This window comes from Myotis yumanensis, unplaced genomic scaffold, assembly GCF_028538775.1.
Source record: "Myotis yumanensis isolate MYYU_CA2020_CCGP unplaced genomic scaffold, mMyoYum1.0.hap1 SCAF_17, whole genome shotgun sequence".
NCBI classification, from domain to species: Eukaryota; Metazoa; Chordata; class Mammalia; order Chiroptera; family Vespertilionidae; genus Myotis; species Myotis yumanensis.
In genome coordinates, this window is record NW_027223768.1 from 14,924,446 (window position 1) to 14,944,019 (window position 19,574).

At 54.9% G+C, this 19,574-nt stretch overlaps 1 protein-coding gene and 1 pseudogene across 4 annotated transcripts; one reads left to right on the forward strand and one right to left on the reverse strand.

Annotated features, from left to right (window-relative positions):
• Positions 1-536: 536 nt before the first annotated feature.
• Positions 537-10,007, reverse strand: PMVK (phosphomevalonate kinase). Of its 4 annotated transcripts, XM_070396520.1 has the most exons (6): positions 9,930-10,007; positions 8,512-8,585; positions 7,897-7,960; positions 6,360-6,512; positions 4,245-4,374; positions 537-3,292 (listed from the first exon to the last, which is right to left on the reverse strand). In XM_070396520.1, exons 1-6 carry the CDS (start codon positions 9,987-9,989, stop codon positions 3,156-3,158), a joined length of 618 nt encoding a protein of 205 aa, XP_070252621.1. In that variant the 5' UTR covers positions 9,990-10,007; the 3' UTR covers positions 537-3,155. The 4 variants fall into 4 exon arrangements, with proteins under 4 accessions (XP_070252621.1, XP_070252622.1, XP_070252624.1 ...); XM_070396521.1 differs by lacking the exons at positions 8,512-8,585; positions 9,930-10,007 and adding an exon at positions 9,563-9,903; XM_070396523.1 differs by lacking the exons at positions 8,512-8,585; positions 9,930-10,007 and adding an exon at positions 9,797-9,895.
• Positions 10,008-11,095: 1,088 nt separating this feature from the next.
• On the forward strand, positions 11,096-13,983 carry LOC138995944 (large ribosomal subunit protein eL39-like; annotated as a pseudogene).
• The last annotated feature ends 5,591 nt before the right edge of the window (positions 13,984-19,574 follow it).

Below are 19,574 nucleotides of genomic sequence, written 5' to 3' on the forward strand. Positions count from 1 at the left end.
TCCATTCTATTCCTAGTTTGCTGAGAGGTTTTTATCAAAACTGAATGTGGGATTCATGTCCAATAAATAACTAGGGAAATGCAAATAAAATGCTGATGAGATACCACTACTTACCTACTGGAATGACTAAAATAAAAAAGACTAACCATACCAGTACTGGTGACGATGGGAAGCAATTGGAACTCTTATTCAGTCCTATTGGGCGTGTGGTACAACCATTCTGAACATCAGTTTGACAGTTTCTTTAAAGTTAAGAAGGACCCTAGCTGGTTTGGCTCAGTGGATAGAGCGTTGGCCTGCAGACTGAAGGGTCCCGGGTTCAATTCCGGTCAAGGGCACATGCCCAGGTTGCGGACTCGTTTTCCCAGTAAGAGGCGTGCAGAAGGCAGCCAATCAATGATTCTCTCTCATCATTGATGTTTCTAACTCTCTGTCCCTCCCCCTTCCTCTCTGAAATCAATAAAATAAAATAAAATAAAAATAAAATGTAAGAAGGTATCTATCAGAAGAAATGAAGCACAGGTCCACACAAAGGCTCGTGCCTGAAGGTTCATAGTTGCTTTATTTGTCATATCCAAACACTGGAAACAACCCAGATGGTCACCAGCAGGTGAATGGATAGACATCTGTGCAATATTCATACCAGACACCACAATAAAAAAAATAAACTATCGATACCTGAAATAATGTGGATGGGTCTCAAAATAATTATGCTGAGTGAAAGAAATAAGACCCCCCAAAATAACATATTCTATATGGTCCGCTTATGTGAAATTATTGAAAATGAAAACGATTCTACAGAGGCAGAAAGCTGATCACCGGTGGCCTGTGGCGATGCCCCTCTGGAACCCACTGCAGATGCTTGCGAACAATCCAGTGACAGAAAGGACCAACCGTCGCTGGGCCACATCTGGGGAATCGGGGAGATAAACTCTTGGGTCAGAAACCTGGGACCAATATGAAGTGCTCAGAGGAGGGTCGGGCTCCCACACAGCCTCTGCGGCACCTGTGAGAGGAGCCCCGAGGGCCAGCGCTCCGCAGTGCAAAGGGCCCGGCAGTATGTAAGCCAGTCCTGGCTCCAACCGGAAGGGGAGCAGAGGGTCCAGGCCCTGGAGCTGGGGCCGGCCTCCTGGGTGGGAGGAAACGTGGACTGCGTGAAATGGTCACCTACTAGATTCCAGCATGCCCTCTAGAGTCCTCTCAGCATGCATTCGACTGCATCCATTTCCTGAGCACCCACTGTGGGCTCCAAGAAAGACATGGCCCCGGCCATCAGAGTTGCTTATCTTCCTGTGAGAATCCCAGAAGGAGACGCAGGCAGGGCAGGTGAACAGAACCTGGTGACCAATTAGCCCTAGGGGTCGGGGGACACAGGAGTCCGTGACCACGGTCCGGCTTTCAGGGCTGGCTGACTGGAAGAGCCAGGAACCAGAGTCAGGCACAGGGGATCGAAGGGAGAGCTGGGCAGGAGTGTGAAGTTTAGTTCGGGTCACGTCGAGACGGATGTAATTTCTTTGGTTGGCCCCTGAGAACCAACAGATTTTGTGGGAGGAAAACAACGCCAGGGCCAGAGAGCGGGGTGCCTGGCCAAGGCCTGAGATTGGCAAGGAGCCCCGGGACTTTGTACTGTACCCCTTTGTGGCAGAGGGGACCTGGGCAGGAGTCAGGCAGCCGCCTGTGGTCTAGTCTGAGCACTGACACTTACAGTGGGGCCTTGACTTACAAGTGTCCTGATTAACGAGTTTTTTGAGATACCAGCAGTCTCTTGGCCAATTTTTTGCATTGAGTTGATAGAGTAATTTGAGTTAACGAGCTCCTTAACGAGCTCAGTCTCGGAACAAATTAAACTCGTAAGTCAAGGCCCCACTGTACTACCCTCTAACCCAGGGGTGGGCAAACTTTTTGACTCGAGGGCCACAATGGGTTCTTAAACTGGACCGGAGGGCCGGAACAAGAGCATGGATGGAGTGTTTGTGTGAACTAATATAAATTCAAAGTAAACATCATTACATAAAAGGGTACGGTCTTTTTTTTTTTTTTTTTAGTTTTATTCATTTCAAGCGGGCTGTAATTTGCCCACGGCTGGTCTAACCCCAGACGAGCTGTTTCCCTGCTCTGAGTTACTGGCATCTGCTAACTCGTCCATTGACGAGTCCATTCCACAGGCTGGCTTTGAAGAACCTAAACGACATTTACAAATTGCATGAGGCTGTCTAATGAAAGGCGCCAGTCCAAGGTCCTCCACGGACAGCTGAGGCTTGTGGCGATGTTCCTGCCCAGAGCCGCTCAGTGGCTACCCGGAGCCATGGCTCTCTGCCCCTCTGTGACACCCTGTCCCTCAGGGTACCTGCTGCATGAGCCTCTTTGGGGGCCATCCCAGAAGATGAGACCCTAAGACCCCACTGCTGTCTCTGACACAAACGACCTCTTGCCTGCCTGGCCCAGGCCAAGGTCAGGACGCCTCTGAGGATAAGTCCCAGCCCAGGTGGCAGGCAGAGCAGGAACCCACAGCCGCCTGGACCACCTGAGCCCTCCGAGCCCATGCAGGCTGGGCTGGCACCTGGGAAATGAGAGATGCACAGTTCGCAGCATGTGCTCCAAGGAGGTTTATTCGTGTCCACACTCTTGCCCAGAACAAGGGGCCGAAAGCATCCTGATGGAGAAGCAAGGCAACCACAGGCTGCCCGCCAGGCGCCCAGGGAGACGGCGATGTTCCTGCTCCAAGCACAGCCCTTTGCCCTGTAAGTCTCCTCCTCAGAGGCAGGGCAGCCCAGTCCATAGAGAAATGAGGTCCTGGCCCCACTGGCGTGGCTCAGTGGTTGAGCATCGACCTATGAACCAAGAGGTCACGGTTAAATTCCCGGTCAGGGCACATGCCCTGGTTGCGGGCTCGATCCCCGGTGTGGGGCACGCAGGAGGCCGCCAATCAGTGATTCTCTCTCAACACTGGTGTTTCTGTCTCTCTTTCCCTCTCCCTTCCTCTCTGAAATCAATAAAATGTATTAAAGAAAAGTTATAGTTCCTGGAGGTTTCTTGTCCTGTCTGACATCTGCTGGGCCCAGACCCTCCGTGTGCTCCCCGCTTGGCCAGCATCAGCGACCACGTCTGGCAGTGAGCCCACCCTCACCCGGCAGCTTCTGTGCTCCTAGAAATAACTAAAGTCTGGAGCGGACAAACTCTGTCAGGTTCCCCAACTGCTCCTCCAGGCGCTGCTCGTCTCCGTCGTTCTCGATGACCCAGTCGAAGTCCCCAAAGTTGTCCAGGCCGCATTCGGACTCGCCGTCGTCCACTCCTGCAGAGGGGGCAGGGCGAGGTCAAGCCGCTCCTTCCGGACAAGCGCGGGCGTGGAGGCCTGCTGGCCCCAGGCGGAGCGCCGCTCTCGGCCTCTCTCCTTCCACTCCAGAGCCAAGCTCCCCCCACCCCACGGAGGGTACTTCCTGACCCCCTGAAACACCCCAAGAGCAGGTTCAGGAGCCCACAGCCACCTGAGCCCTCAGAGGGTTCTGCTGACTGAACTCTTCACCTGCCACTTCCTACAGAGGGTGAACTGGGTCATCTAAGCCACAGACCACCCAAAAGGGATTTTCCACTTGACGTGAAGCTCGGTGCGCTGCTTGCTTTCTATCCCTAAGCCTCTGGGTGCCATCCTCATTGGACAGTGAGAAGAGTAATGTCGGCATCACCTGGCAGATCTATTGTGTCTGTAAAGTGAGTGGCAAAGTGTTTAGCGCAGACCCGGCCTGTGGTGAGTGCCAGAGAGAGGAACAGCCATCAGGAGGGGTTGCACCCACTGGATTTGAACTTCCCCGAGTCACAGTGACCTAGGGCAGGAGGCTCGCACCGCTGAGGCTGCCTAGCACAGCTTCCTCTCGCTCCCGCCCCCAAGTCTGTGAACCAAACAGGAGGGAGTTGCCAGGCCTGCCCCGGCCCACTGTCAGCCCCGACTGGGCTGGGGTGGGTCCCCACCACTCCTCCAGAACCCACTGGCCTAGAAAGGACAGCCCCAGAAAGAGTACCCCCAAAATCATAGGGAACCTCTACGCCCCCAGGACGCTGCCCCCACCACACTCCACTTTCTCACCTGGGGCACTCCTGAGTCTCAGATTCCCTTTGCTAACCCCTCGCTCGCTCTCCCACACCCTTCCAGGGAGAGAGCAGATGACCTAGAACCTGGGGAAAGGCGCCTGCAGGTGGGTGGTCAGCTGTGTTCTGAGCCTTGGGGGCAAAGGTTGTGAGCAGCTCACCTGGTGTGAACACCCAGCCCCGCTGCTGTCGGCTCTGCTCTGAGGCCACCACGTGGACTGTCTGCGTCACAGCCCCATAGGCCTCCTGGAACCACTGGATATCAGACAGCCTCCGTGTGTCACTCACCAGCTGCAGGAAAGGGACACAGACAGGTGACCAACAGGATATGGTGCAGGGAGCAGCGGGAAAGGGCACTGCAGGTAGGGGAAAACTCAGCCCTACTTAGAATAAGCAGGAGCACAATGAGGTCAGTGGGGGGACTAAAGAACCCAGACAAGTGTACCGCCATTATCACCCAACCAGCTGGGACAGACATCTCCTCCTCCTCCAGGCAGCCCTCCCTGATTGCTGCAGCCTGCAGCCCACGCTGCCCACACTCTGTCATTGTCACACTTGTGTTCGGGACTCATGCTGGTCATCGCTGTGCTAAAGAAGAGGCCTCAGGCTTTGAAATCAGTTCAGCTACTCCAACATACTCATTTTACAGATGAACAAACTGGGCCAGAAAGAGTTACTCTAACAAGTCCCTGCCCACCCCCAAACCCCCCAGCACCTTTTAAAACATACATGTGATTTTTGTCAGCTCCCTGCTCTAAACCTCCCAAAGGCTTCCCATCATTCCAACAGAACCCAAAGTTCTCACCCCAACTTACGAGGCCCTACAACATCTGGCATCCTCCCCCCACTCGTTCCACTGCGGCCAACTGACCTCCTTGCTGTTTCTCGGGGCCTTTGCACATCCTCCGCCCTCTGCCTGGAGAGATACAAGGCAGGCTCTCTCACTTCATGGAAGTCTCTTCTCAAATGTCTCCTCCTCAGAGAGGCTGTCCCTGCCACCCTGGTGTCCTTCCTGCCCCTCTTGATGCTGATACTTACTTTCCTCTGAGCACTAAGAACTCTTAAAACCATCGCTATGTGCTTGTTTGCATGTTTGTTGTCTGTCTGCCCTACCCAGAGGCCGCTCCAGGAGGGAAAGGACTCTGCTTCATCACTACCCCTGGCCCCGAGTGCACTGTCTGACACATGAACACGCAGGGGCGTACATCCAATGGATGAATGGATCAACAGGTACGGTCGCAAGTGCCTACTGTGTGCCAGGCGCCGGGGACCGAGTGCTTGCCCCCTCAGAGCTTGTCGTCGTAGGTGAGACAGACGCTGAGCCAGCAGCTTCACTAATAACTGCAATCACCGTGCAGATCAGCAAGCGTCTTGACCTCACCGCTGCCCCAACTGGACTCCTGATTTGCTCCCCAAACCTGTCCCTCCCACACCTTTCCTGTCTCAGAAAACGACAACTCTGTTTTTCCAGCTGCTCAGAACAAAACCCTTGGCACTGTCTTCTGTCCTCACACCCACAGCCAACACGCCATTGGTTCGATCTTCGAAATCTGTGCCGAATCCACCCTCTCTCCTCCCCACCCCGTTCTGAGCCGGGCCACGGCCACTTTGCCTTTCTGGCAGAGAGATCCTGGCCCCGGCTCTCCGCTCCTACGCCTGCCCTTCCCCCGGCAGCCAGGGTGGGCCCTCCAACCTCAGATCACGTCATGTCCCATGTTCAAAGCCCTCCACGGAGTCACCATCTCACCCAGAGAAAGATCCAGGCTCTTCCCAAAGACGCTGCCCCATCTGACTGCACCTCCTGCCACTCACCCCTCACCCACAAACACCTGTCTGGCTCACCCCTACCTCCTTCGGGTCTGCTCAAATGTCATTTCAGAGGCCTTCCTACCCCTCAAAAAAGCAGCAACCCAGCCTTCCTCACGGCCCAGGCTGCCTTTATTTTGCCCCTTAGAATTTATCTCCACTCTCCCTTCAAATCAATGGAAAAATATCCTCGGATGAGGGATGGATAGATAGATAGATAGATAGATAGATAGATAGATAGATAGATAGATAGTCGCTCTGGCTGCTAGGTGGTGAATGACTCACAGGGGACAAGAGCTGATGCCCAGACCAGTGTGGGCTACGAGGCTGTCCAGGGGAGAGATGCTGAGGGCTTGGACCATGGGAGGCGGCAGTGAGAAGAGAGAAATGGGCACATCTGAGTCTCATTCGGGGAAAGGCGAGGACTGGAGACACGGAGTTTTCTCAATGCTGCCCCTCGGCACCCTTACCCAGACCGGCTGGCAGACGCCCTCCACGACCTTCCTGCAGAAGAAGCCGGGGTCAGCCTGGCGCTGCGTCTCTCCCCAGAGGATCATGTCCCGCCGATAGGCCTCCTTGTAGGCGCTGGCATCCAGGAGTCTCTGGAAGTTCAGGCCGTGTTCCTGCCCAGAGCACACGATGTCTGTTCTGTGCCCAGCCTCGCCACCCGCCATGGCCTCGCCCTCCCTTCTCTCGCCCACCTCCCCCAGGACAAGGCCAGGACCCTCGAGGTTTCCGCCAGGACAGAGGCCTGCAAGGGAGCAGGCTCTGGAAATGGAGAAATCCCAAACACGGACAGAAGCCACGCCGGCCGGGCACAATCCTATTCATTTTTATAAAAGCCCCCATGGTTTAAAATTCAAAAGATAGATATACATGCATTTACAGTGAAAAATCTCTCTCCCACCACTGTCCCCAGCCCACAGCGCCCTCCCTGAAGGCCACCAATGGCACCGTCTCTCATGTGTCGGTCCCAGCTTCTAACACATCTGAACAGTGTTTAACACAATGCAGGCACCCTAAATATTTGCTGTATGGTTGGAAATGTGAGTAGATATATTTACAATTTTTCCCCATTATTATACAGCATCCTCTATACACTATTCCAAATCTTGTTTGTTTGACTTAATAATATAGCTCAGCAATTCATGCAACTAAGTTTCTGAGGGGAGAGCCCGGGGTGTGGCACCAGCTGAGGCAGTGACGCGGTGTCACACTCTCTGAGGAAGAGTGTGCACAGGCGCTCACTAATCCACAGCATCAGCGCTGCCACCTCCCCACTCCAGCCTTTCCTGGAAGCGCTTTTTATTTTTTATTTGTTTATTGACTTCAGAGAGGAAGGGAGAGGGAGAGAGAGAGAAGCATCAATGATGTGAGAGAATTATCGATTGGCTGCCTCCTGCACTCCCCCTACTGGGGATCGAGCCCATAACCTGGGCATGTGCCCTTGGCCGAAATCAAACCTGGGACCCTTCGGTACGCAGGCTGATGCTCTATCCACTGAGCCAAACCGGCCAGGGCTGGACGCGCTTTCTTTTTTTTTCTTCTTTTTTAAAAAATATATTTTTATTGATTTTTTACAGAGAGGAAGGGAGAGAGATAGAGAGTTAGAAACATCAATGAGAGAGAAACATCGATCAGCTGCCTCCTGCACACCCCCCACTGGGGATGTGCCCACAACCAAGGTACATACCCTTGACCGGAATCGAACCTGGGACCTTTCAGTCCACAGGCCGATGCTCTATCCACTGAGCCAAACCGGCCAGGGCTGGACTCGCTTTCTTGAACCTGCTCTGGGGAGGGGCCTGAAGTGAGTGAGGCCAATGGGAAAGAAGTGTAAGCTGAAAATGCCCCCAAAAAGTCCACCCACAGAAAACTGAGAGCTGGCCACCACCCTGCCAGCAGTGGTCACAGGGACCCTACTAGTGACTCAGACAGCCACAGCCACCGATGCCAGGGGGCTGGCTCCTTCCCGCCCACGAGATGTCCCCAAGAGCCACCTCCTACCTGGGCATACTGCTCCTTGAGGGGACCGGAGAGCCGGAGGACAGCACAGACGTCCGCGCCGAGTCTGCGGGACAGAGACCCAAGCCCAGTTAGCCTGGATCTTCCGGGCCCCAGGGGAGTCACAGGTAAAACAAATAAAACTACAATGACGGTGATATTCTGGCTTGATGCGTTTACTGCTGGACCCCTGAACTAGTCTCCCAGCCAGGGCATCTCAGCCTCAACTGACTTGGTCACCACAGCATCAATCATTCATTCATTCAGGTCAGTTTACCCAACCAACCGTTTCTTGTACTGAACTATATGTCACAGGTTCTCTTGAACACTGACATGGTGACATAGGTGTTCTTGTTTCCGCATTTCCGATGAGAAAACGAAGGTCGAGGGAGAAGAACCGCCTCGCCCAAAGCAGAGTTGCCAGTAAGGAAGCCAGCGCTGGCAAAAGAAAACTAAGAGCCAACATCTAGCTCCTTCACCTTTACGAGGTGTCAGGAATTGTTCGAAGGCCTTCATGTGCGTTACTTCATTTAGTCCTGACAACGACCTGTTATTACGTCCCACAAATAACAAAACTGAGGCACAGGATGGATGAGAAACGTAGACAAGATCACACACTCAAAGGTGGTGAGTCCGGATCTGAATCTCAGCCGTCTAATCCCAGAACCGGTGCTTCTCACGCTGTTTGACTCCTGTGTTTGCAGGGAAGGAGAAATGCAGCTTAGGGAAAGCTGGTGGAGGCTCCATGGGGAAAATGCAGGTGGTGATCTCTGCCCTGGCCTCCCCCACGGACTCTTAGAACCAACCCCTGTTGTGCCCAAAAGCAACCTCTAGGTACCCCCCCACCCCACTCCACCCACACAGCGAAGCCTGCCCTGCTTCTCCCTGCTCCTCTGCCCCCCGCCCCCTCAGCCCATGCCACCCCAACAAAAACGCTCCCACAAGAAACATCTCTCTTAGAGAGAAAACACGGAGAGAAAGCTACTGCTGGGGAGACAGTGAGGCGAAGCAGAAAGAACCCGTTCCTTGCAGCGAGTTTAAAGTATAATTTCAGTCCTCGATCTGACTATGACTTTGTAACCTGGCAAGTTTGGGGTTTGTTTTGTTTTTTTACTTGTCAAAGACTCGGTCTCTTCATCTGTGAAATGGAGACACTAATAATACCACACAGCACCTAACCAAGAGGTTTGGAGGATTAAATGAGATAATACACTAATAGAAACACTCAGTGCCAGGCTCATAATCAAGGCTCAACCAACCCCAACTAGTAGGGGGTGTGCTGGGCAAGGGTTTACACGTCTCTGGCGTCAGACACCATCGGAGTGTGGTCTTGGGCAAACCCTCTCCCCGTGACTCAGTTTCCCTCTCTGTAAAGGTTCGCTCCCAGCACTGTCCCGCGGGTAGGAATGGGGTGTAAGAAGTGCCTTATGGCAACTGTCATCACTGCTTCTGGGCGAGGGAGACCTGCCGCCCACAGTCTTCGGAGAGGGGGTCGCTCGGTTCTTCCAGGCAGATGTGTGCAGGCTGCTGTTTTAGGTGCTGCTGACCATCCCCCCACTTCCTCCCACCTGTGCCCCGAGGACCCCTACTCCAAAGCTCACGCCCACTGCAGCGCACCCCGCGTCACGTGGCGCGGGGTTTCCCACCCCTCCTCCCCCCCACCCCCCACCTGCTCTGCAGCGCCTCGGTCACGAAGTCCTTCCCGGATTTCCTCTTCCCGCTGAACAGCAGCACCAGCCGGGGGGCTCCTCCCCGCGGGGCCATGGGGCCCCCACACTTGGGCGATCCCTAAAAATGGCACGACTCCCCACCCTTCAATTGGGCCACGGGCGCGGAACGGAGGCGGCCACCGGGTGGAGCGGCCGCAGGGAGGGCTCCGCGCGTCCTCCCCGGCCGCCCGCACCTGCACTTCCGTGCGTTTCAATTAACGTCGAAGAAGTTCAATGTGGAGGCAAAGAAGGCTGATCCCAGGGCGGCCTCCCCGCGGCAGACGCCCCCCTCCCCGCTCACTTAGGACAGCCCGGCCCCGCCCAGACCTGGCGCCACGGCCCCGCCTCCTGAGCTGACGGGCGGGGGCGGGGACTGGGTGCGACCATTTTCCTCTTGGGGGGACGGCGTCTTAACAGGTCCCGACGCGAACCTCACCCTCCCTTCCTGCAGCCCTGCGAGTATTGCCGACCAAGAGCGAGCGTGCTCGCTGGGAGCAGCTTCCCAAACCGCCTCTGCGTGTGCGCGTTACAGTGCATGTGCGGAAGCGCGTCCACACGGTGCCCACGGTGCAACTGGGTCTTTCTCTGAACCGAGGCGATGACGTCAGAGGGTGGCCCGATGGCGTCATTCCGGGGGAGGGGGCTTAACCGCACACACGCTACTTTATTGTTAAACCGGTTTTTTTTAAACTGGAGAGGCCTTGGCAGTTGGGCCCTTTTAGCCCAGCGAAGAAGCTCACATCGCTTGTCTAGCCGCAGCCTCCGCTCCAAAGGTGTTGGGAAGCGAGGGCGCGTGGAATGACGTGGTGACACCAAGAGCAGAGGTTACAGGGGCCTGGACGCCGCCCCTGGCCGTTCAGACGGCAGGTTCAGTTGCTGGTCAGGGCACTTCCCCAGATTTCACTCACACTCCTCTTCCCTGCGTCTCCACGAGGACGAGGACCGACTCGAACTCCTTTCCAGAGTCTGTTCCCCAACCTGAGCCAAACCACAGCCCTGCCCTTCCTCTTCCGCTGAGCAGAGCTCCCTGGAACTCCCCCTCCCCCCAGCCTCCGAGCTCAGCACAGACTCTGTCTGTCTGCGGCCTCTCTCCCTCCCCGGTTCTGCTCCCAGACCATCACTCCGGCCTCTGGGGAAACTCGGCTCATCCCCCCTGGCGGACCTACCCTTTCCCCTCCTCAATGTGACAGCCGCCAATCCTGAGCCTTATCCTCATGCACTGAGACGTGGCCACCGGCTCCTGGTCTCTCCACCAGCTCCTGCCAGCCCTTCAGTGACTTCACTCCCCAAACGGTCAGCCCATCCAGCACTCTGACCGCTCGGTGCCTTGGCCTCGGATGTCCAAAGGCCTTTCCTGCCCTCTTTCTCAGACACCAGCTCCCACGGACACACCCTGGGCCTTGTCATCCTCCAGGCCATTCACCCTGCAAGGTCACCTGCTCAAATGCTGCCTGGAGCAGGGCTTCCTTCCCAGGGCACCCCGAGCCCAGGGAACTCTTCACATTGTACATCTGCTCTCCTTCCTTCCACGCCCAACGAGAACATCAAGTAAGATGCGTGGGAAGCCTTTGTAAGCTGTACCGGGCTGCACAGATGTGAGGCGCCATCTGGGGGGTAGAACTGCTGGTCTGAAGGTTGGGGTGAGACAGGAAAGCAGGGGGCAGCAGGATGGGATAGAGACAGCCCAGGTAGGGAGCGGCCAGGTGCCTGGGGACTGAGATCAGAAACCAGAGATGCCTTGCACCCTTGCCAGATGGAGCGTCCAGAAGACGATGCCTAAGGAAGCCCGTGCTGGCCTCAGTCAAGAGAAGTGCCCCCGAAGTGAGGCACACAATCACCCCTAAGAATCACCTCTCACCACTGGGGCAGACCGTTTTTTTAAAATCCTCATCTGAGGATATTTTTCCATTGCTTTTATTTTTATAAAAATATGTTATTGATTTCAGAGAGGAAGGGAGAGGGAGAGAGAGATAGAAACATCAATGATGAGAGAGAATCACTGATCAGCTGCCTCCTGTGTACCCCACACTGGGGATCAAGCCTGCAACCCGGGCATGTGCCCTGACCGGGAATCGAACCGTGACCTCCCGGTTCCTAGGTCGACGCTCAACCACTGAGCCACATGAGCTGGACTCCATTGCTTTTAGATAGAGTAGAAGTGAGGGAGGGGAAAGAGAGAGAAGGAGAGAAACATCAATGTGAGAGAAACACATCGATTGGTTGCCTTCCACACACGCCCAACAGGGGCTAGGGAACAAACCTGCAACCCAAATACGTACCTCTGACCGGGAATTGAACCCGAGACCCTTCGGTTCATGGGTGATGCTCTAACCACTGAACCACCAGCCAGAGCCAGGGGAAGACCATTTAAAGAGAGGTTTGCCTCACCAACCCAGGGGACAGCTCAAAGTCAAATCTAAGCGTTTGAAGGAAACCTGCTCACTGTACTAGTTGTAACACTCCCGGGACAGTCTGAGCCTGCAGGGGACCAGGTCCCGCAGCTCGCAGAGCCCAGAGAAGCTGGGCTTTGTCCATGCCCCTCCCACTCAGCCCGAGCGAGGCAGCCCCGAGTGGAGGGTCCCAGGGTCTGCCGTTCCAAGGCAGGCCTGTCCCACCGTGGAACCAGGTGTCATCCTGGCTCCTGACACCACCAACTACCCTTGCTTCAGCTCCATGCTCCGGGTCCCAGTCTATCTTCCCATAGGCATTGTCCAGCTGACCCACGCGGGCCCTCTGCTAGGCTTGTAAGTATAAATGCTTCTGGGGCAATGGAGCCTGGCAGATAAGGGACAGAAGGGAGTGGGGGTGGTAAGGAAGAAGCACAACAGGGAAAGAGAAGAGGGGGAATCTTTGGGGAGCTAATGGGCATGAAGCCTATTTATTTGTTCATGCATTCATGCATTCAATCAACATGTATTTAATGTCCAAAATGCGCCAGGTGCTGCTAGAGATGCAACAGTAAACAAAACAGAGCCTGCTCTCAAAGAGCATTCATTCTCCTGGGAGACAGGCAATGAGACAAGACAGCTAACAAGTCGAGCACGAGCGACTTCGTCCCAAAACTGAAGCGAGAACATGAAATACATGAACTCCTGCAGGAGGCTCGGGTGTGAGCTGTCACTGGCTCTACCTATGCACCCACCTGTTGTTCCCCTGCCTGAGACTCCCACCCAGCATTCGCCTGTGAAACAAGCTCCAGCTTGCACTGTAACACCTTGCCTGTCGAGTCTCCGCCTGTGAGCCTGCCCTGACTCCCCACCCCGTCTGACTTAGATCTCTGTTTTCTTTGCTCCTGATACACCCTGTACCCACGATATCACAGCATCTTACCCTACACTATAATTATCCATTCATGTCTCTCCCTCCAGATGGCTAATAGATGATATTGATTCAGCAGTTACTATGTGCCAGGCCTTTTCTCAATCATATGACATAAACACTACTACCCCTACTTAAAAATGGGACAACGGAAGCTCATTCTAGTTAAGAGATTTGCCCTAGTATTTATCAAAAATTATTGCACAGCCCTAACAGGTTTGGCTCAGTGGATAGAGTGTCGGCCTGCGGACTGAAGGGTCCCAGGTTCGATTCCTGTCAAGGGCATGTACCTTGGTTGCGGGCACAACCCCAGTAGGGTGTGTGCAGGAGGCAGCTGATTGATGTTTCTCTCTCATCGATGTTTCCAACTCTCTATCCCTCTCCCTTCCTCTCTGCAAAAAATCAACTATATATATATACTTAAAAATTATTGTACATATGCCTGGCTGGCATGGCTCCACAGTTGAGCATCGACCTATGAACTGGAGGTCATGGTTCAATTCCCAGTCAGGGCACATGCCCAGGTTGCGTGCGGGCTCCATCCCCAGTGTGGGGTGTGCAGGAAGCAGCCACTCAGTGATCCTCTCTCATCATTGATGTTTCTATCTCTCCCTCTCCCTTCCTCTCTGAAATCAATAAATATATATATATTTTTTAAAGAGTCATTTGCTGGTTTCATTTGACTGTTTTTTAACAATCTTAGTGATAGAGGTTGATGTTTATTTATTTTAAAAATATATATTTTGCTTTTTCTCCGCCATCGAGGTGTGTGCGTTCCCTCCTCCTTCACCATGTCTTCCCACAAGACTTTCAGGATCAAGAGGTTCCTGGCCAAGACACAAAAGCAGAATCGGCCCGTCCCCAATGGATTCAGATGAAAACTGATAATAAAATCAGGTACAACTCGGAGAGGAGACATTGGAGAAGAAACAAACTGGGCCTGTGAGAAATCACACGTGAGAGATGACTCACGTATTTATGCTGTATCCAGGTTGCCTACACCCTTAAATGATTGACAAGATGCTACTGTCTGGACAGTTGGGGCATTTTAATTGGAAGATTAATGGACTTGTGATTTTGCTCTATTGATTTTTTTCCCCTGCAATAGTAGGTTGGTTGGTTCAGTAATAAATGTGTGAGACCTTTTAAAAAATAACAAATAAAAAATATATATTTATTGATTTCAGAGAGGAAGGGAGAGGGAGAGATGGAAACATCAATGATGAGAAGAATCACTGAGTGGCTGCCGCACTGTGGCCACCACCAGACGTCTCCGCAGAAGGAGCCACACGTACAGTTATATCAGGGACCACAAGAGAAGGAGCCTGCTTGTAGCGCGTAGCTCCTGCAGCCCTCAGCTCCGAGCCCAAATGCCCACCTGAAAAGCCAGAGAGGAGAGGGGAGGGGACGGAAGGGGAGGGAGAGGAGGGGAGGGGAAGGAAGAGGAAGGAGAGGGTCAATAGGGACTCTTACTCAGGGGTCAGCACATGGGCTCTGGCCTCCACTAGCGAGCTTTGTGACCGTGGACAAGTCACTTCCCTATCTGGGCCTCAGTTTCCACCGCTGGACAACAGAAGAGGTGGATGTGATGCTCATGAAGGGATTTCCAGGGTGGCCTTTTCCTACCACAAGCTGGGGCCCATCGGTGGCAGCTGGTGACCAGAGAGGAAACGCTCAGGGCCAGGTGCCCAGGTAGCTGAAGTGGGGGGCACACAGGTCGGGGAGGAGGAGTCGGCTCAAGAGACACACAGATGGGAATGGGAATGTAGATATTGCTTCCAACCTCCAGTCAGCCGGCAGGGAGGGCGGGGGGGGGGGGGGGGGGGGGGGGGGGACAGCAGTACCGGACACTTCAAATGCCCGCTGGTGTCCTGAGGGCTGCCGGGGGCCAGTCTTCCCACACTGTCACTATTCGGCTATGACGGGACCTTAGGCAAGTCACCTCACCTCTCCATCTCAGGTTCCTCATCTGTAAAATAGAGGTATTCATGGTCATACCTTCGAGGCACAGAATTGTTCTGAAAAGTTCATGGCCTGCGTAGACGAGTGGGTGGCCTGCTTCTTGGAGCCTCGGTGTTTCTGCCCTGGTCCCTCCCTACACAACTGCATCAGCAAGGGCCCAAGGCCGCACTCCAGACAGCAGGCCTTGATGGCGGGTCTGTTTGGCCTATGGGTAGTGACCTTGGGGGGATGGGGGGGTGGGGGGGGCGCTGTTGTAACATTTTCCTCTCTGCGGCTCTGGGCTTCAGGTTCCTGCCTGTCCTGCCACAGTCCCATGACCTGTCCCTTTGACAGGGAAAGGGTCACTCCCCTTTGCTGGGTGCCTCCCCTCGGGCTGAGTCAAGGGAAGTGTCTGGTGCTGGTAAGGATCTCTCCAAGGGGGCCCTGCCCTGGAGAGGAATTGGGGGCGTGATGAGACACGCAACTTGGTGGAGCAGAGAGGCGATCTGCTGGGAGGGTTGCTCGTCTCCTCTCATATCCTGTAAATCCAGCCCAGCAGCTTCCCCACCCACCCCCTGCCGGACCAGCGCGGCCTTTCCTCCTTTCCCAGCATCGCAGGAGGGTGTAGTCATCCGGCCAGAGGCTGGGAGCCAGGTGTCCTTGACTCCTCCCTCTCCATGTCCTGGCCCCGCCCAAGGCCAGTCCATTCTAATTCGCTAACCCTAGATCAGGCCCTGCCCACACCTTTCTTTTTCTTTTATATAAATTTTTTTAAAAAATATATATTTCTATTGATTTCAGAGAGGAAGGGAGAGGGGGAGAGAGACAAAAACATCAATGATGAGAGAGAATCATTGATCGGCTGCCTCCTGCAGGCCTCACACTGGGGATTAGGCCTGCAACCCGGGCACATGCCCTGACCGGGAATTGTACCGTGACCTCCTGGGTCATAGGTTGAGGCTCAACCACTGAGCCACACCGACCACACCTTTCTTCCCTCTCAGGCGTGCATCTCCTAAACTCTAAGGTCCCCAGGAGACTTGCAACCAGGGGAGCAATGGCTCACCCCTGAACCTTTTTTCAAGGCCCCTTCTCTCTGACTTCCCAGTGAGCCAGAGCCGCCGCCTGGGCTCTCTCCTTTCGCTTCTTAAACTATCCTAAGCACTTCCTGTTTCATTGTTCCAGCTTCAATACACGTGCTCTCAATGCAAAATAAATCAGTAAATAAATAAACAGGCCTGTCACTCCCTCCTGGGCTGTTGGCTGACACCTCCCTGACCACCTGCAGTTCTCATCCGTCCAGTCCGTCCTTCTGACCGCCAGCCACACGGCACCACGGGTATGTTCCTCACACAGTGTCCCCATGGCCCGCCAAGGCCTTCGGTGGCACCCTCCCCATTTCCTACAATGAAACTCCCCCTTAGAAACGCAGGCAGTCCCGGGGGAGAATCTACTCCCTCCTGAGCAGGAACGTAACCCTCTGGCCACACCTTTGGCCCCTCTGAAATCCCCTCCTCCGTCACAAATCCTATTATCCTTTAGCAGCGGTTCTCAACCTTCCTAATGCCGAGACCCTTTAACACAGTTCCTCATGTTGAGGTGGCCCCCAATTTCATTGTCACAAATTGAACATAATTAAAGCATAGTGGTTAATCACAAAAACAATATGTAATTATATATGTGTTTTCCGATGGTCTTAGGCGACCCCTGTGAAAGGGTCGTTCGACCCCCCAAAGGGGTCGCGACCCACAGGTTGAGAACCACTGCTTTAAGGCCCAATTCAAAGGCCATCTCTTCCTGTCTCTTTACTTCCTCCGCTAACTCCTCCCTGGCCCATTAAGAGAATCCTTTTAAAATTCTGCTTTGTGTGAAACTAATCCAGTTAGCCTCAGGGGTTGGGGTCCCCACAGCACCTTGTGCTGGGACTTGCTAGTTAGTATTTTCTCCCTGCCAACTCCTGCCACAGGTTTGGAAACCAACACGCTCCACCCCCTATCAGTAGCTCACAGAGGCCCCGGCTTCCCCCTTGGAGCTTAATAACATGAAAATAGCTGCTATTTTTAACTGCACTCTACAATTTGAAAAACCTTTCCGTTCATCTTCTAGAGACTTACTTTATCCTCACAACAACCTGTGAGGGGGCTACCTACAGTTTCCACTTCAAGGAAGAGAAAGCGAGGAGGGGGGTCTTGTCCAAACCCCTAGGTAGGTACTGGTGGAGGCCCTGAGACGGGGTTTTCTGATCTCAGCGCCTGCCAGGGCCAAAGGTCTAGTTAAAGGAGAGCTGGGCTGGGCCTCCATCTGGCCCAGATTAAGAATAAAGAACAGGAGCCCTGACCGGTTTGGCTCAGTGGATAGAGCGCCGGCCTGCAGACTGAGGGGTCCCAGGTTCGATTCCGGTCAAGGGCATGTACCTGGGTTGCGGGCACATCCCCAGTAGGGAGTGTGCAGGAGGCAGCTGATCAATGTTTCTAACTCTCTATCCCTCTCCCTTCCTCTCTGTAAAAAATCAGTAAGATATATTTTTTTAAAAAGATTAAAGAACAGGGGAGTGTGGAAGGGGCCCGCCCACTTTTGTCCTAATGGGCAGGGCCTACTGTAGAAGCCAAGGACTGCCAATGAGATGGGCGGCAACCTTAAGGCCCACAGGGGCGGGATCAGGAACTGACAACACAACACGAATTGGCGACGAGGGGCTTCTGTGCTCAGGAGGCTGAGTGAAATGGGCGGGAGGGACCTGTGGTCTGGATTTAGGACAATCACACCCCCACCCCCACCCTGCAGTGTCCCTGCTGGACCTGCCATGAGCCTGTGAAGTGTGAAGGATCCGGAACATCTGTCCTGGGACAAGACAGAATGAGATGTCCCTGCATGAGGGAGGCCTTGGGAGGGTCCCCTGGCAACAGCCGGACAGTCCGGCGTCTGTCCTCCTCGGGCCGGGGAGGGCGAGTGGCACTGGGGAGCAGTTCTCGAAAGGAACACATGCCCCTGACCCTTAAGGAACTTATGGGAGTGGAACAAGCCTGGAGGTGACCCACCACCCAAATCCTAGCCACCACCCAACCCGTCACCCCGGATGGATGGGAATGGAAGCAGTGGGCAAAGGCTGGGGCCTGGAGACCTGGGGGGCAGGGGAGACAGGGGGAGCTGGGGAGTTACGGGCTGGAGGGGGCAGGGTGAGAAGGCTGACTGAGGGCAATGGGAAGGACGGCCGAGGAGCTGAGGAAGGGGGTGCAGCTAGAGAATGAGGGAGGGGTGGCAACTTGGGCAGCAGCAGGGAAATGGGTGTTGGGAACTGGCCAAGGAAGCAGAACTTTTCCATTTGAGAGGTGAAGGCACCAGAGGGCCACCCCGACTCCAGGGATTCCCCAGAGGCACCGGAGCTTTGCTCTTAGCTGGGGGTTTCCCAGAGGAAAGGGCTGAAAAGCCACGTGCTCAGCATGCCAAGAGCTGACCCCCCGGAAGGGCCCAGAGCAGACCTGGGAGGCCAAGCAGGTCTCCCCGTAGGCTTCCTGCTTCCCAGGAGCTGTCCCCGAGCCCAGTTCTAGCCTCCCCTGGCTCATCTCTGCCCAGTGCCCGTAAGCGAGGGAGCATCCTGGGACCTGGGACCTGGGGCCCCAGTGCTAAGGTGGGTGAGTGGGTGGGTGGAGAGAGAGGCCAGAAGACCTATGCTGGGTGTGAGGATTACCTGCCAGGGCGCCCAGAGAGGGTCATCGGCGCGGCCAAGGCCCCCTGTCCTGGCCCTCCCCATAGCACCCCCTCGGCTCCTGGCTCTTTCTCTCTCTGATTCAGCCCTTTGAGAAACCTCCATGTCAGCGTATCTACTTCCTGAGTGGGAAAGGAAGAGGGGGTGTTTGGGGGGACTTCCTAGCCTCCCTGAGAGTCCGTTATGCAAACGAAGGAAATGGGCCCTAGAAATGAAACCGAGAAGCCCCAGATCAACGCCCGCTGGGAACCCAGGGCGGCCAGGTGTGTCGCTCCCCTAAACCCAGCCCGCCCTCCCCAAGGCACAGATCCCACCTGCCTCCCGGCCCGAACCCCTCCCCTGGAAACCCAAGCGTACCGTCAGCGCACATGCTGAGCAAGGCGAACAGGGTGGCAGGGCTTCCTCGGGAGGGACAACAGTCCACAGAGTTGGGACGCCAACCCCAGACCCTGGCCCTCCCCCCACCCGAACTTGCTCCTCCCAGCCCCTCTCCAGAAGCAGCAAACCCCTTCCCAGAGCACCTCAGCCCTATCACTGACTCTGCCTAGGAGGAAAGTCTCCCTGCGGGCCCTCTTGCTGCAGAAAGCAAGCACACAATAGGCCTTGTGAACATTTGTGGAATGTGTGGTCCCTGCTCCATCCTCAGCCAGCCCCGCCCCACCCGACCCCACAGCTGAATTCTCTGAGCTGACACACAGCCCCTCACAGTGAGTGGCCCCTGACGATGCTACATAGTGTTACATCAGCACTGGCTATCCATTGCCGGCCCTCTCCCCTCTACTAACATTCTCACCTGGCCGGGCCTGAAGTCGCACCTCATCCTGCCCCCTAGGGGATCCCCAGGGTATCAAGAAACCCCCTCCGGATGGACTTCCTAAAGCCCAGCCTAAGGGAACGGGGTCTTCTTGGGAAAGCCAGTGGGCAGGCCCGGTCAGTGGGGTGGACCCGAGAGTTGGGGTGCTAAGCAGTCCTGGAGCCAGGTCTGGAGCAAATGTGGGGCCAGGGCG